Below are 14,551 nucleotides of genomic sequence, written 5' to 3'. Positions count from 1 at the left end.
TCTGCCCGGCTGAAAAACAAGGAATCGGCCTGGTCAGTTTCCTTCGGAAGGAGCCAAACCAGGAAAGGCGGGAAAAGGCGGCGGGGGGGATTAAACCTCCCGGGCCCCCTTTAGTAATCGGAGGCCTTCTCCGTGCAACGTAAGCAGCCTTGCAGAGGAAGGGGAGGAGGGAGGAACCGTGGCTGCACTTCGGGATGCCCGCCAGTTTGGACGGCCGCCTTCCCGGAGGATCGGGCTACTACCCCCGACGGCTCTCTTTCTCCCTCCCCTGCTGCAGCCAGGAAATGCCTGCGAAGGCCGGCTGGGGGGAGCCTCGGGTGGGGAGAGTGTGGCTGGGCAGGTCCCGCTTTCCGGCTGCCCGTCTGGGCATCTGGCTGGTCCCTGTGAGGACGGGGTGCTGGACGGGGACGGCCACTGGACGGACCCAGCGGCCAGGCTGTTTTGATGTCAAGAGGGGACTGGGCCAGGGCTGGCCCCAGACTTCGGGAGGCTGGGGGCCCGGGGCCAGTAATGCCCCCCAAACAAACACGTGCCCCAGCACGGCCATGGCCCCCCATTTCTCCGCCGCTGCTGTGATAGCGGGTAAACTCGCCACTTTCCAGCAGGCCCCCTGGATACGCTTCCTGGACGGGCGGTGGCTCGTTTGAATGGGAGCTCCCCATTTGGGGAAGGCAAGACAGCTCAGTGGAGCCCAGCTCAGTGCTTTGCAGTCGGAAGAGCCCAGGTCCGATCTCCGGCCACTGCTGGGAAAGCCTCCCTGCCTGAAATCACAGAGAGCCGCTGCCAGTCAGTGCAGACAATACTGGACTAGATGGACCAATGGTCTGAGTGGGTATAAGGCAGCCTCCTGTGTTTCAAGGTAGAGACGTGCTGAGCTGGGGTTGTGCCATCCACGCCCCATCCTGGGCTTTTTTACCCAGGGTGGTGGGAATTGCTAGGAAACCCCTCTTCCCCTCAGAGAACTACAATTCCCAGAGTGGTTGAACAGTCCAACCCTCTTCCCAGCACCCTTAACAAACTACAGTTCCCAGGGTTCTTCAGGGGGAAGCCATGACTGTTAAAGTGGCCTAATATTGCTTGAAAAGCAAACATTAAAAACAAGTCTGTGAGATATATCAGCAATTTTAAAACAATTATGCATAAGATAACTGTCTATTAAAGCTGTAAAAAAAGATTAGCAGGCATCAAAAACAGGACAGCACGGGGACTTACTCCCATGTAAGTGTGAACAGAATTGTGTCCAGAAAGTGTGCATGTGAAGCATAAATGTCTCCCCATCTAATTTGTCTCCCTCACAGGATGGCATCAGCAGCGTATTCTGGATCTTCCTCTCTTTGGGATGGAGGGGGAAACACTCTTAGCAAGGTAAGGATGGAAATGGATGGACAGGGAAGCGTGCCAAGAACTTGTGTAGCTCAGTGGTTAGAGCATCTGCTTTGCATGCAAAAGGTCCCAGCTTCAGTGCCCGGCATCTCCATTGACATCAGGAGATCTCATCTCACATAGCGCTATGCACAGAAGCCCTGAAGATCAGCTGATTGTCGCCGCTTGCAAACAAATATATGGTATCAAGTGTAGGGCTAGTGGACGTGGCTTGGGCAAGTTGGCCTCCTGGACCAAATAGGGAGGCCTTGTGGGCCTGATTAGGCATGCGGGCTGGAGGTTCTGCACCCCGGTAATTAACATGTGCTGTGAACACTTGGCTGCTCATTTGATTGATATTTGATCGGTCAGTTGGTCTGCACTTTTGTTTTCCTTTTCCAAGCTGGGTAAATGCCAGCTCTCCATGAAGTTTAGATTCTCTCCTTTTTTTAAAAAACAATATGTTTTTAACCTGTTTTTTTAAAGATGTTTTAAAGTGCTTTTAGTGCTTTTGTTTGCTGCCCTGGGCTCCTGCTGGGAGGAAGGGTGGGATATAAATCAAATAATAAATAAAAAAATAATTCTGTCTTTTATAATCTTTTTCACTAGTTTTTCCAAAAGAAGTATTATTACCTGGCCTCTTAATTTCCTGGATACACTTTGGATTCCCTTTTTAAAAAGTAGTATTATATTGGCCTCTTAGAAGATCAGTAATTTCATATTTGAAATCTTTAAGAATTCTACTCTTAGGTAAATGCCATCTTGTCCTTGTGTTCCATGAAAAATCCCCACTTGCTGTGTCTACCTTGGAATTGTCAGTGAAGGACAGATGACGTCCTCACCTTGCCGAATAGTGTTTATGGGGAAGGTGTTTGTTTTCATCTTCCAGGGACCGGTGACGTTCGAGGAGGTGGCCTTGTATTTCACGGAGGAGGAATGGGTCCTGCTGGATCCAGGCCAGAGAGCTCTTTACGAGGAGGTGATGGTGGAGATTCATGAGATGATCACCTCTCTGGGTAAGGATCCCCTTTAGATCACCGGAAGGGTGTTGAATGACTTACCCTGAACATAAGAGTATAAGGAGAGCAGGATCAGGCCAAAGGCCCATCTAGTCAAGGATTCTCTTCTCACAGTGGCCAACCAGATGCCTCTGGGAAGTCCACAGTCAGGATGTGAGCGCAACAGCACCCTCCCCACTTGTGATTCCCATATCACCTCGAATGCTGATGGTAACACAGCCATCATGGCCAATGGGTCCGTCTGCTATGACTTATTTATCTGAGGCCACTTTTTTCTGGCTGGGTGGGTCTGTTACTGGGAGTGGGTGGGTGGGACTTGCAGTTTCATTCAGAGTATACAGTAATAAGCTGGATAGTCTCAGGAGTAGCCGGTGGGAAGTACTATGTTTGGGCTGTGTGGGGTACCTTTCTCCTTTCCCACTCTCACATGCTTCCCAATGTATTTTACCCATCTTCTGTCATTTCTTCTCTGAGTCTCTTTAAATACTGCACTGCTATCTTATTCTGTGCTCCCATCCCAGCCTCCCGGTCCTTTTACATCCACTTCCTCCTATAATAACTTTCCTTCTTTCTCTTCTCCCTTCCTTTCTATTCTTAGTTCGTTGGCTGGTTTATAATAAACATTAACCTTTCATCTTTGAAAAAAATTCTTGGGCCCTTTCCCCTCAGAGGAGGGAGACATTCTTTCCCTCTTCTCCACCCCTGAACTTCTCTATATCATGGCCGCATGCAAGGAGTTGCTGGTGCTGGCCTTGGTTTGTCCAAAAGGCTATGATACGGCTAGGGGATGTGGCAAGCAAGCGAGGAGGCACTGGGCTGGCTCTGGATCTGAGGTCCAAGGCCTGCTGGTGGGTCCTGTCCCACTGTTTGAGAAATGCTAGCAGGATTTAGGTTCTCTCGGATGTTCTGGCATCTTGTCATCCCCTTGACACCTCAGAATTCCCATTCTCCAAATGAGCTGGTATGGAAGCAGAAGGCTGAAGGGGTCTCCTTTGTGCTGCTTGGGGTTTTATTAAATGGTTTAGAGAGATTTATAGACTGCTGAATCTCAAAGCTCTCTAAACGGTGTGGTAGATAATGAAATGATAGATTGAAATAACGTCTAATGCATCTTGGCAGGACGTTTCACCCAAAAAGGAAGCCAATATTTTAAAAAATAAAATAACATACATAATCAGCAAATTTGCTCATTTGCCTGCAGTGTAGAAAAGAGTGCTAAGAACCTTCCCATCTAACCAGTCTTCCATCTTCTGTGATTAAAGCAGGACTTGTTGATATCCATCTTACACAGGCTGTCTCACTATTTTGAAGGTACATTAAAACAAAACAGATTGTCCTTGTTGTTATTCTCTGGCCACCTATTCAGACATAGATCCATCAGCCTTGTGCTTCTTTAATTTTAATAATTCAGGGTCTATGGAACTTCTTCCCACAATAACTTTGAGTTCCTCAGCGTGACCATTTTCTGCTTCCATCATTCCCACAGGATCCCTTTAAAACCTCCTAGTAACTTGGTAGAATAGATTTAGGCGTGAGATGGACACCAGCACTGGAAACAGGATGAACTAAAATTGCTTCTTAAAGGGATTTTGTGTTCATAAGGGGATACTGACATTGTCATTGGGGTCTTAAATGTGCTTGATGACAGTTTGTAAAGACTAAGGAGATACTGTTCCTGACATTTGCTTCTGTGGCTTTTACCTTGGGGTCAAATTCTCTAAATGTCCACCCCAGTCAAATTCATTACAAACCTGATGCACCTACTGGGTACAATCTTCCTTCAACCGCAAAACTGGTGGTAGATGGTGGCAGATGGAAGGAAAATGACATAATCAGCTGGTAATTACTGGCATTTTCTACTAATGCCTGGTCCATCTTTGCAAGCTGCTATATACTTTGCAACCAGATTTACCTTTTGGCTTCTTGGACAGTTATATTTATTTATTTATTATTTATTTATTAATTACACTTTTATACCGCCCCATAGCCAAAGCTCTCTGGGCTGTTTACAACATAAAAGCAATATACCATCACACTTGGTACAATTGATAATAAAAGAAAACGAATATATCACATTTTAAATAAACATAACTGAACAATAAATAACAGCAATATGCATATCTTCAAAACAAAATATAACAATTATAAAAATATCTAGACAAAAAGAAAAGAAAACCATACCTCACATAAAACATAAACCGAACAATAAATCTCAAACAATATACATTTCATCAAAAGCAGAACAAAAAAGAATACAGAATAACAATTGTAAAATATGTCTAATAACAGTTATAAAATATGTCTCAAACAAAGTTCTCTGCTGTTCTGTTGTAGTATGTAGTAAGTAGCCGACTAGACTGCCTACTTTAACTTGTAAAAGTCTAGTCTGCAAGAAAGAGAGAACTGCATGGTAGAAGCTTTATGAGTCTTTAAAGGGAGCATACTCATTTTTGTAGGGGGCAACATGTAACAAGGCGAAAAGCTGCACAAGGAATTGAATCTGAATAGAAATGTCAAAATACATTGTGAAAAATATTTTGTATAAAAATAATTGTTTATTCTTTCTGTAAGTTCATTTTTCTACATCAGAGAAAATTTGTACAATGAATGTGCCTCATTTTAATACACACAAATGTTCAGGTTTTAAAAGTAAGAAAGAAAAGGAATTCAGAAGTTTTCTCTGTTTTTTGTAGTGTCTGAACTCACCAGTTAAAACTATTTCAAAGTATATTCTCACCAGAGTTCTAACTTCTGGCTTCTTTCAGAGGGATTGATGGTATTAAATATTTATAGATGGGAATAAAATCTGCATAATTCCAAAATCAACAGAATACAGCATGACTGGCAAGAACTTCAATGTTTTCAGTGTGCGGCAGCTGTGAAAAAGGCAAATTCCATGCTAGACATAATTAGGAAAGGGATTGAAAATAAAACAGCCGATATCATAATGCCGTTGTATAAATCTATGGTGCGGCCGCATTTGGAATACTGTGTACAGAAGTGTATGAAATTATGCATGGCATTGAGAAAGTGGATAGAGAAAAGTTCTTCTCCCTCTCTCATAATACTAGAACTCATGGACATTCAAAGAAGCTGAATGTTCGAAGATTCAGGACAGACAAAAGGAAGTACTTCTTTACTCAGCGCATAGTTAAACTATGGAATTTGCTCCCACAAGACGCAGTAATGGCCACCAGCTTGGATGGCTTTAAAAGAAGATTAGACAGATTCATGGAGGACAGGGCTATCAATGGCTGCTAGCCATGATGGCTGTGCTCTGCCACCCTAGTCAGAGGCAGCATGCTTCTGAAAACCAGTTGCCGGAAGCCTCAGGAGGGGAGAGTGTTCTTGCACTCAGGTCCTGCTTGCGGGCTTCCCCCAGGCACCTGGTTGGCCACTGTGAGAACAGGATGCTGGACTAGATGGGCCACTGGCCTGATCCAGCAGGCTCTTCTTATGTTCTTGTTATTGCTAATGATTTATTTGACAGTCAGGAGAATCAAGCTCAGCTTTGAAAAGTATAACAACTACTCATACCCAGCCTTTCTGATGAAATGTAAATTATGCAGCTACCTGATTTTGGTATACTTATTTCACAAGGTGGGCTTTTTTTTAATGAAGCTGACAATCTCAAGACACGTCACTCAGTAGCATCCAACTATGGTGCTGTCTGGCTCATTACATAGAAGAATATGGAGAACAGCTGAAAGAAAACAGTACACTGCAGTAGCAGAAAGGGCAGACAGGCAGACATTTGCTCTATCATTACGGATTAAGAGTACCAAAGACTATGATGGACTGAGACAGGCAACTCGACTGAAAACAGAGGCCATCAGGGACTTGCCAGATAGTGGAACTGGAAAGGTGAAACAGTTGGGAACATAGGAAGCTGTTTTATACCAGATCATACTACTGATTTACACTGACTGACAGCGACTACGCAAGGTTGCAGGCAGGGTAGATGCTAGAGAATGAATCTGAGCCCTTTGACATATGCTCTACCACTGGGGCTACACTTGCTCTGCACTAGAGTCTTTTTTGTTTGGCATCACTTTTGATACTATGAAAAAGAACCTTCTTTTTTTGTGTGCTTCCAAAACTGCCACCCTGAATATTTGGTTTATTTTTCATCCAGTTACTGGACATTGAGCAGGAAGAGTGAAAAGGTCCCCAAAGGCTGCCTTTCAGGATCCATGACTGCAGCATCTCAGCTAATCCACAGGGTACTTGCAGGGAAGCTCATGATATTTGGGAACTGTACAATCCCAGTTTGTCTGGCCAAGCTTAAGGAAACTTTATTAGCCAGACTGAGCATGGAAAAGCTCCTTTTAAATACTATCTGTATGTTTCTCCCAGCCGATGTGACTGGTTAACAGCCCTGTACAAAGTGACATGGGTTAGTTGAGGTCTCAGACTATGTAAGAGGAAGTCAGCCTAAGATTTAGGTTAGCTGGGTAGGGGAACAACCCAAAGCTTGATCAAAGGAGGTCAGCGACTGGGACCTTTGTCCTCAAGACCCTGGAGTTTCCCCAAGCTGTGCCCTGTGGGTGTGCAAAGGAACTGCAAAATTCCTTGGAGTTATCATCCTTTGGTGGCTTTTGCTGGGATTAGTGTCCAGGACTTGAACAAAAAGCAAAGAACCACTGTCTTTTCTTTCATTGAACATACAATCTCCAAGGCAAAAATAGTTACACAAAAAAATCAGCTTATCTCTATGTAATGATTGGGTACATGTCAAAAAGTTATCCTGACTAATTGGGATTTGCATAACTTAGCAGCCACTCAGGCTAACAGAGCCACCGGCTCCCATCGTCTCATCTTCATCAGCTAAGTATTGTTAGCACATTAGGGAAGAATAGCTTAATATTTAGGTCTCTGCTGTCCAGTTTCACCTCAGCTTTCTTTCACCTTTGCCTCACACCTCCTCCATCAACTGCCTTTCCCTACTGACAGTTAACTGCCCCTCCTTCACTCTCTAGAACCTCTAGCCAATCAGGGCCTGCTATTTCCCATACAGTTCAAAATGAATTTACCTGATCCAGCCCCTGTCTATAAACATGAAAAGCTGTTGTCTCTTTCTGTCTTTCCAGAACCTGTCATCAAGCAGCTACTACTAAAATAGGACTGTGCTTTACCTGCTTTCCTTTTTATTCCTTCAGGAAATGTCTGGGGGACCACGGCTGAGGGGGAACCATTGGAAGTGTCACCGGAAATTGCTGAGGAGAAGGAGGAATGGAAATTGGGGAGTCAAGATGTAGCAAAGAGACAAGCGGGGAGAGAAACGCAGAAACTGGGGGATGAACCCAGAGTTTCAAAGGGTGGTGAATATAAAATTAAGTGGGAAACTCGTCATCTAAAGAAAATGAGAATGTCTCCTGATTGCAGTAAAATCTTAAGTTGTGAAAAAACACTACATACGCATCAGGGACAGCATATGACAGAGAAACAATACAAAGTCTTGAAATGTGGGAAGGGATTTTTTGATAAATCAAGTCTTCCTAGCCATCAGACAGTTCATACAAGAGAGAAACCAAATGCATCCTTAGATTGGTTGGAAAGTATCAGTCCGAGTCGATGTATTGCTTCCAGTAAAGAAAATTGTATAGGGGAGAAACCATATAAATTCTCCAGAGGTGGCAAGAGCTCTTCTGATCTTTCCATGATTGACAGCCATGAGAGAATCTACAAAGGAGAGAAAGCATCTAAATGCTTGGAGTGTAGTAAGAGCCTTAAGGAAGATTATCAACTGGGCGGACATCAGGGAAGTCATACAGAGGGAAAACCAGATACATGCCTTGACTGTGGGAAACGTTTCAGCCAGAGATATAATCCAAAAAGATATCAGAAGAGTCCCACAGAAAGAGAGAAACCATATAAATGCTTGGAGTGTGGAAACAGATTCAGTCACCATCACCACCTTACTACACATCAAAGAACTCATGCAAGAGTCGGACCTTATCAGTGCTTTGAGTGTGGAAAAAGCTTCAGTGAGAGTGCCACCTTTACTGCACATCAAAGAACTCATACAAGGGAAAAACATAAATGCTTGGAATGTGGAAAGAGCTTCTGTCATCAGCAACAGCTTACATCACACAAAAGAACTCATAGAGTAGACAAACTCCATAAATGCATGGAATGTGGAAAGAGCTTCAGTCACAGTAACACCCTTGTGCGTCATCAAAGAATTCATATAGGGGTTAAACCTTATAAGTGCTTGGAATGTGGAAAGAGCTTCAGTCAGCATGGCCATCTTACTTTACATCAAATAACTCATACAGGGGACAAACCTTATAAATGCTTGGAATGTGGGAAAAGCTTTACTCACAGTAGCACCCTTACTTTGCATCAAAGAACTCATACAGGAGACAAACCTTATCAATGCTTGGAGTGTGGAAAGAGTTTCCGTCAGCATGGCCATCTTTCTTCTCATCAAAGAACTCATACAGGAGAGAAACCTTATGAATGCTTGGAGTGTGGAAAGAGCTTCAGTCAGAGCAGTGCCCTTAGTAAACATCAAAGAACTCATACAGGGGAGAAACCTTATAAATGCTTGGAGTGTGGAAAGAGCTTCAGTTACAAGGGTGCACTTACTTTACATCAAAGAACTCATTCAGGGGACAAACCTTATAAATGCTTGGAGTGTGGAAAGAGCTTCAGTCAGAATAGCACCCTTACATCGCATGAAAGAACTCATACAGGGGTGAAACCGTATAAATGCCTGGAGTGTGGAAAGAGCTTCAGTTCCAAGGGCACCCTTACTAAACATCAAGCTACCCATACAGGGAACAAACCTTATCAATGCTTGGAATGTGGAAAGAGCTTCAGTCGGAGCAGCAACCTTTCTTCGCATCAAAGAACTCATACAGGGGAGAAACCTTATAAATGCTTGGAGTGTGGAAAGAGCTTCAGTTTCAAGGGCAACCTTACGAAACATCAAACAACCCATACAGGGAACAAACCTTATAAATGCTTGGAATGTGGAAAGAGCTTCAGTCAGAGTAGTGCCCTTAGTAAACATCAAAGAACTCATACAGGGGAGAAACCTTATAAATGCTTGGAGTGTGGAAAGAGCTTCAGTTACATGGGCGCCCTTACTTTACATCAAAGAATTCATTCAGGGGACAAACCTTATAAATGCTTGGAGTGTGGAAAGAGCTTCAGTCAGAATGGCACCCTTACTTTGCATGAAAGAACTCATACAGGGGAGAAACCTTATAAATGCTTGGAGTGTGGAAAGAGCTTCAGTTCCAAGGGCACCCTTACAAAACATCAAACAACCCATTCAAGGAACAAACCTTATCAATGTTTGGAATGTGGGAAGAGCTTCAATCGGAGCAGCACCCTTACTTTGCATCAAGGAACTCATACAGAGAGCAAGCCTTATCAATGCTTGGAGTGTGGAAAGAGCTTCAGTCAGAGTGCCTCCGTTACTTCGCATCAAAGAACTCATACTGGGGAGTTCGATAATTACTGCATTCCCTTGGTACCCCTTTGGAATTGGGATGTATATTGAACACTTCCAGTCTGTGGGCCATTGTTTTATTTTCCATATTTGTTGACAATTTTTTGTCAAAATGTGGACAGATTCAGTCTCAGTAACCTGTAGCAACTCTGTTGGTATGCCATCTATTCCTGGTGATTTGTTTCTTCCAAGTATTTTAAGAGCAGCTTCCATTTTGCATTCTAAGATTTCTGGTTCATCATCATATGGTTCCTCTGTGAATGAATCTGTCATCCTTGCATCTCTTTTATATAGTTCTTCAGTGTATTGCTTCCATCTTTTATTTTATCTCGTTCAGTCAGTGTATTCCCCTGTTGATTATTCAACATCCCTACTCTCAGTATAATTTTCCTTTCATTTCTCTAATCCTTTTGAAAAAAGCTCTTGTTCTACCTTTTTTATTATCTTCTTCTCTTTCTATACAATAGTGGTTGTAATAGTTCTCTTTGTCCCTACGTACTAGGATTCTGACCGTGTTTCTGTCTCCTTTTGCTTTTGCTTTCCTTCTGTCTTTAACCATTTTAAGAGTTTTGTCAGTCATCCTTTGAAGTCTTTCCTTTTAGCTAGAGGTATTGTCTTTTTACATTCTTCCCTGATAATGTCTCTTGCTTCAATCCATAGTTCTTCTGGTTCTCTGTCCACTAAGTTTAAAGCCTTAAATCTGTTCTTTATTTGCTCTTTATATTCTTCTGGGGTGTTGTTTAAATTGTATCTTGGCGTAACGATTGTTTTGTTCTTCTTTAGCTTTACTCTGATTTTCAATATTACCAGTTCATCATTTGTACCGCAGTCTGCTCCTGGTCTTGTTTTCGCAGCAAGTATGGAACTTCTCCAACTTCTGCTTCCTATTATCAATTTGATTCCTTTATTGACCATTTGGTGATGTCCATGTATACAGTTGTCTTTTCAGTGGCTCAGAAAGTGTGTTTGCTAGAAACAGATTACTGGCTTCACAGAATTCAATAAGTTGTTCACCTGCTTCATTACTATCTCCTAAGCCCAATTTCCCCATAATTCCTAGTTCTTCTCTTTTCCCCACTTTTGCATTCCAGTCCCCCATGATTATCAGCATATCTTGTTTTGGTTTGTGATCAATTTCTTCCTGTACTTCTGCGTATAATCTCCCCAATTCCTGTTCTTCTGCATTTGCCATTGGAGTATAGACTTGGATAATGGTTATGTTAATACATTTCCCATTTAATCTCATTGATATCACTCACTCAGACCTTGCGTTATAGCTCCTAATTTCTTTTGCTACATCACTTCCCACTATTAAAGCAACCACATTTCTTCTTAATTTATCATTTCCTGAATAAAATATTGTAGTTGCCTGATGGAAAGTGTCCCATTCCCGTCCATTTTAATTCACTCACTCCAAGTATTGTAATGTTGATATGTTCCATTTCTTGTTTGAGAATTTCTAGCTTTCCCTGGTTCATGCTTCTCACATTCCATGTTCCTCTAGTGTATATCATACAACTCTGGACTCGCCTTTTGCATCTGTGCTCATCAACCTCTGGGCTTCCTTTTGGTTTTAACCCAGTTGCATAATTAGTCACAGTGCTACTTGTACTTGTCTTCCCCAGTAGCTCAGTGAGTGCCATCTGACCTGGGGGTCTCATCTTCCAGCACTATCACATATTGCATTTTATTATTATTTATTTATTTATTTTATTCAGCTTATATCCCGCCCGACTAGCAAACAGCTCTCTGGGCGGCAAACATAGAAACATATACAATAATAAAATTACAAGATCAATATAACAAATATAAAAGTACATCATCTAAAATACCAATTACAACATTTACATAAATAACTTAGATTAAAATGCCTCAGAGAAGAGAAAGGTTTTAACCTGGCGCCGAAAAGATAATAGTGTCGGCGCCAGGCGTACCTCCTCGGGGAGACTATTCCACAATTCGGGGGCCACCACTGAGAAGGCCCTAGATCTTGTTACTACCCTCCGGGCCTCCCTATGGGTCGGGACCCGGAGGAGGGCCTTCGTTGTAGACCGTAGTGTACGAGCCGGTTCATAACGGGAGAGGCGTTCCTGCAGGTATCGTGGTCCCGCGCCGTATAAGGCTTTATAGGTTAATACCAACACTTTGAATCTGGCCCGGTAGCATATTGGAAGCCAGTGCAGGCGAGCCAGAACAGGTGTTATATGCTCAGACCGCTTAGTTCTTGTTAGCAGTCTGGCCGCCGTATTTTGCACTAGCTGTAGCTTCCGAACCATCTTCAGAGGTAGCCCTACGTAGAGCGCGTTGCAGTAGTAGTCCAAACGTGAGGTTACCAGAGCATGAACCACTGATGTAAGGTCCTCCTTACTCAGATAGGGACGTAGCTGGGCTACCAACCGAAGTTGGTAAAACACATTCTGTGCCACCGAGGCTACATGGGCCTCGAGTGATAGGGAAGAGTCTAAAACGACTCCCAAACTACGAACCTGATCCTTTAGGGGGAGTGTAACCCCGTCCAGGACAGGGTATGTATCCACCATCTGACCAGAGAAACCATCCACCAGCAGCATCTCAGTCTTATCCGGATTGAGTCTGTTTGTTAGTTCTCATCCAGTCCATTGTTGCGTCCAGACAACGGTTCAGCACATCGACCGCCTCACCTGAAGAAGGTGAAAAGGAGAAGTAGAGCTGCGTGTCATCAGCGTACTGATGACAACGCACTCCAAAACTCCGGATGACTGCACCCCCAACGGCTTCATATAGATATTAAAGAGCATGGGAGACAAGACCGAACCCTGTGGGACCCCATATTGGAGAACCCACGGGGTCGAGCAATGTTCCCCAAGTATTATCTTCTGGAGACGGCCCGCCAAGTAGGAGCGGAACCACTGCCAAGCAGTGCCTCCAACACCCAACTCCGCAAGTCTCTCCAGAAGGATACCATGTATACATAAGGCCCCGCTTGTTGGCGTTCCGCTAATATGGCGGCACCGGCGGGGCAATCAGCTGGAGCACAGGGAGCTGCAGCCACTGCACTACAGCTGACAGGGATAAGCTGGAGCGTGCGAGCTCCCCGTGCTCCAGCTGATTGCATGCTCCAGCTGATCACTGTCAGGTGGAGTTCAGTGGCTGGACCACCCCGCACTATAGCTGATCGCGCAATCAGCTGTAGGGCAGGGAGCTTGCGCGCTCCAGCTAATTGCTGTCAGATGGAGGGCAGGAAGCTCCTGAGCTACAGCCGAGTAGGGCCCCACTTTCTGGTGGTTTTCACTTTTCGGCGGGGGCCTGGAACCTGCCATATGAGTGGGGCCCTACTGTAGTCTATTGATTGGGTTTGTCATACGGGGACCAACCTTATCAATGCTCGGAGTGTGGAAAGAGCTTCACTCGGAGTAGCACCCTTTGCATCAAAGAACTCATACAGGGAACAAGCCTTATCAATGCTTGGAGTGTGGAAAAAGCTTCAAGTGAGAGTGGCAACTTCACATCAGGGAACTCATACAAGGGCAAAACCTTACCAATGCTTCTATGTCAGCCCCTAAAATGATGAAAAAGTGTTTCTAGAGGTGTTTGTCCCATGACCTGTCATTTACCAAGACAGAACTGAATGTTAAGGAAAAGTGATAAAAGGACAAAGTAGAATGCAGAAAAGTTGGGGTTTCAATGGGGATTAAAAAAAAAATACCCTCACTGCTAGAACTCACTACTACTATTTATTTATTTATAGCATTGGTGTGCCATAATTATTATTTGTATAAACTGCATCTTCTTCTTCTTAGTAAAGTTACCTAACCATATTCTATTTTTCCCAGTAATAATAATTTCATATATGGATTCTTATTTCTCCCTTCTCCAAGATTCAATAATGTGCTGTGGATTTCTCTGACATTATCAGACTCCTATCTTCCGTAGCCTAAAATGCATTTGCTGGTATTCTACTGATGTATTTACTAGGGGCTGTCCCCCTGCTTGCTTCACTTACCATCCCTGCCAAGCTAAGACTGATGGGAGTTATAGTTCAGCAACATCTGGAGAGCCTTTATTGTCTTTATATTGTATTGACTAGATTTTTGTATTTGTACTTTTGTATCCCCCCCCATATTAATCTGTTCACTGCTGTGGTCAAGAATCAGTATACAAATATATAAACAAACATCTGCAGTACAGTAGGTGTAGGGAACCTTTGGCTATTCAGCTATTGCTACAGCTCACATCAGTCCCTGGGAGCATGGCCAAGGAGCAGGGGTGATGGGAGTGGTAGTTCAGCAACACATGGGAAGCTGAAGGTTGCCCCCACAAGGTATGGAGACTCCACAAACTCAGCCCCTCCTCCAGAACCTACCTGCCTCCTCTCCGTGTCTGTTCTTGTTCCTCCCATGCACTGCACCCCTTTCCCACCCTCCTCTCCCCAGAGTCCTAAGCCTGCCTCTCACACAGAACCTCCTTTTCCCTTCCAGGCCTTCCCCAGCGACTCCCATCCCACCCCCAATCCTGAGGCTCACCTGCAGATGCTTTGTTCTCCCAAGAGCGGGTAAAAAGCAAGGTGCCTTAGCATGCTGTCCTATCCCTTTATTTGGCACGCTCCTCTCGCTTTCAACAGCACTCTGTCTCTGGCTGTCATATCTTTCATCCAGCCCTTCCATCACTCCTCTCTTCCTTATCGCACTAATCTCCCCCCTTCTCAATCCAGGACATGCCTTCAGGATCT

At 44.0% G+C, this 14,551-nt stretch overlaps 1 protein-coding gene across 1 annotated transcript; it reads left to right on the top strand.

The window, feature by feature from the left end:
• Positions 1-14,339, top strand: LOC133381358 (zinc finger protein 345-like). Its single transcript, XM_061620388.1, has 4 exons — positions 1-139; positions 1,299-1,365; positions 2,252-2,378; positions 7,541-14,339. Exons 2-4 carry the CDS (start codon positions 1,300-1,302, stop codon positions 9,892-9,894), a joined length of 2,547 nt encoding a protein of 848 aa, XP_061476372.1. The 5' UTR covers positions 1-139; position 1,299; the 3' UTR covers positions 9,895-14,339.
• Positions 14,340-14,551: the final 212 nt, after the last annotated feature.

Source organism: Rhineura floridana, chromosome 3, assembly GCF_030035675.1.
Source record: "Rhineura floridana isolate rRhiFlo1 chromosome 3, rRhiFlo1.hap2, whole genome shotgun sequence".
Lineage (NCBI taxonomy): Eukaryota > Metazoa > Chordata > Lepidosauria > Squamata > Rhineuridae > Rhineura > Rhineura floridana.
Note: the sequence above shows the minus strand (reverse complement) of the source record. Positions and strands in the feature narration are given on the sequence as shown.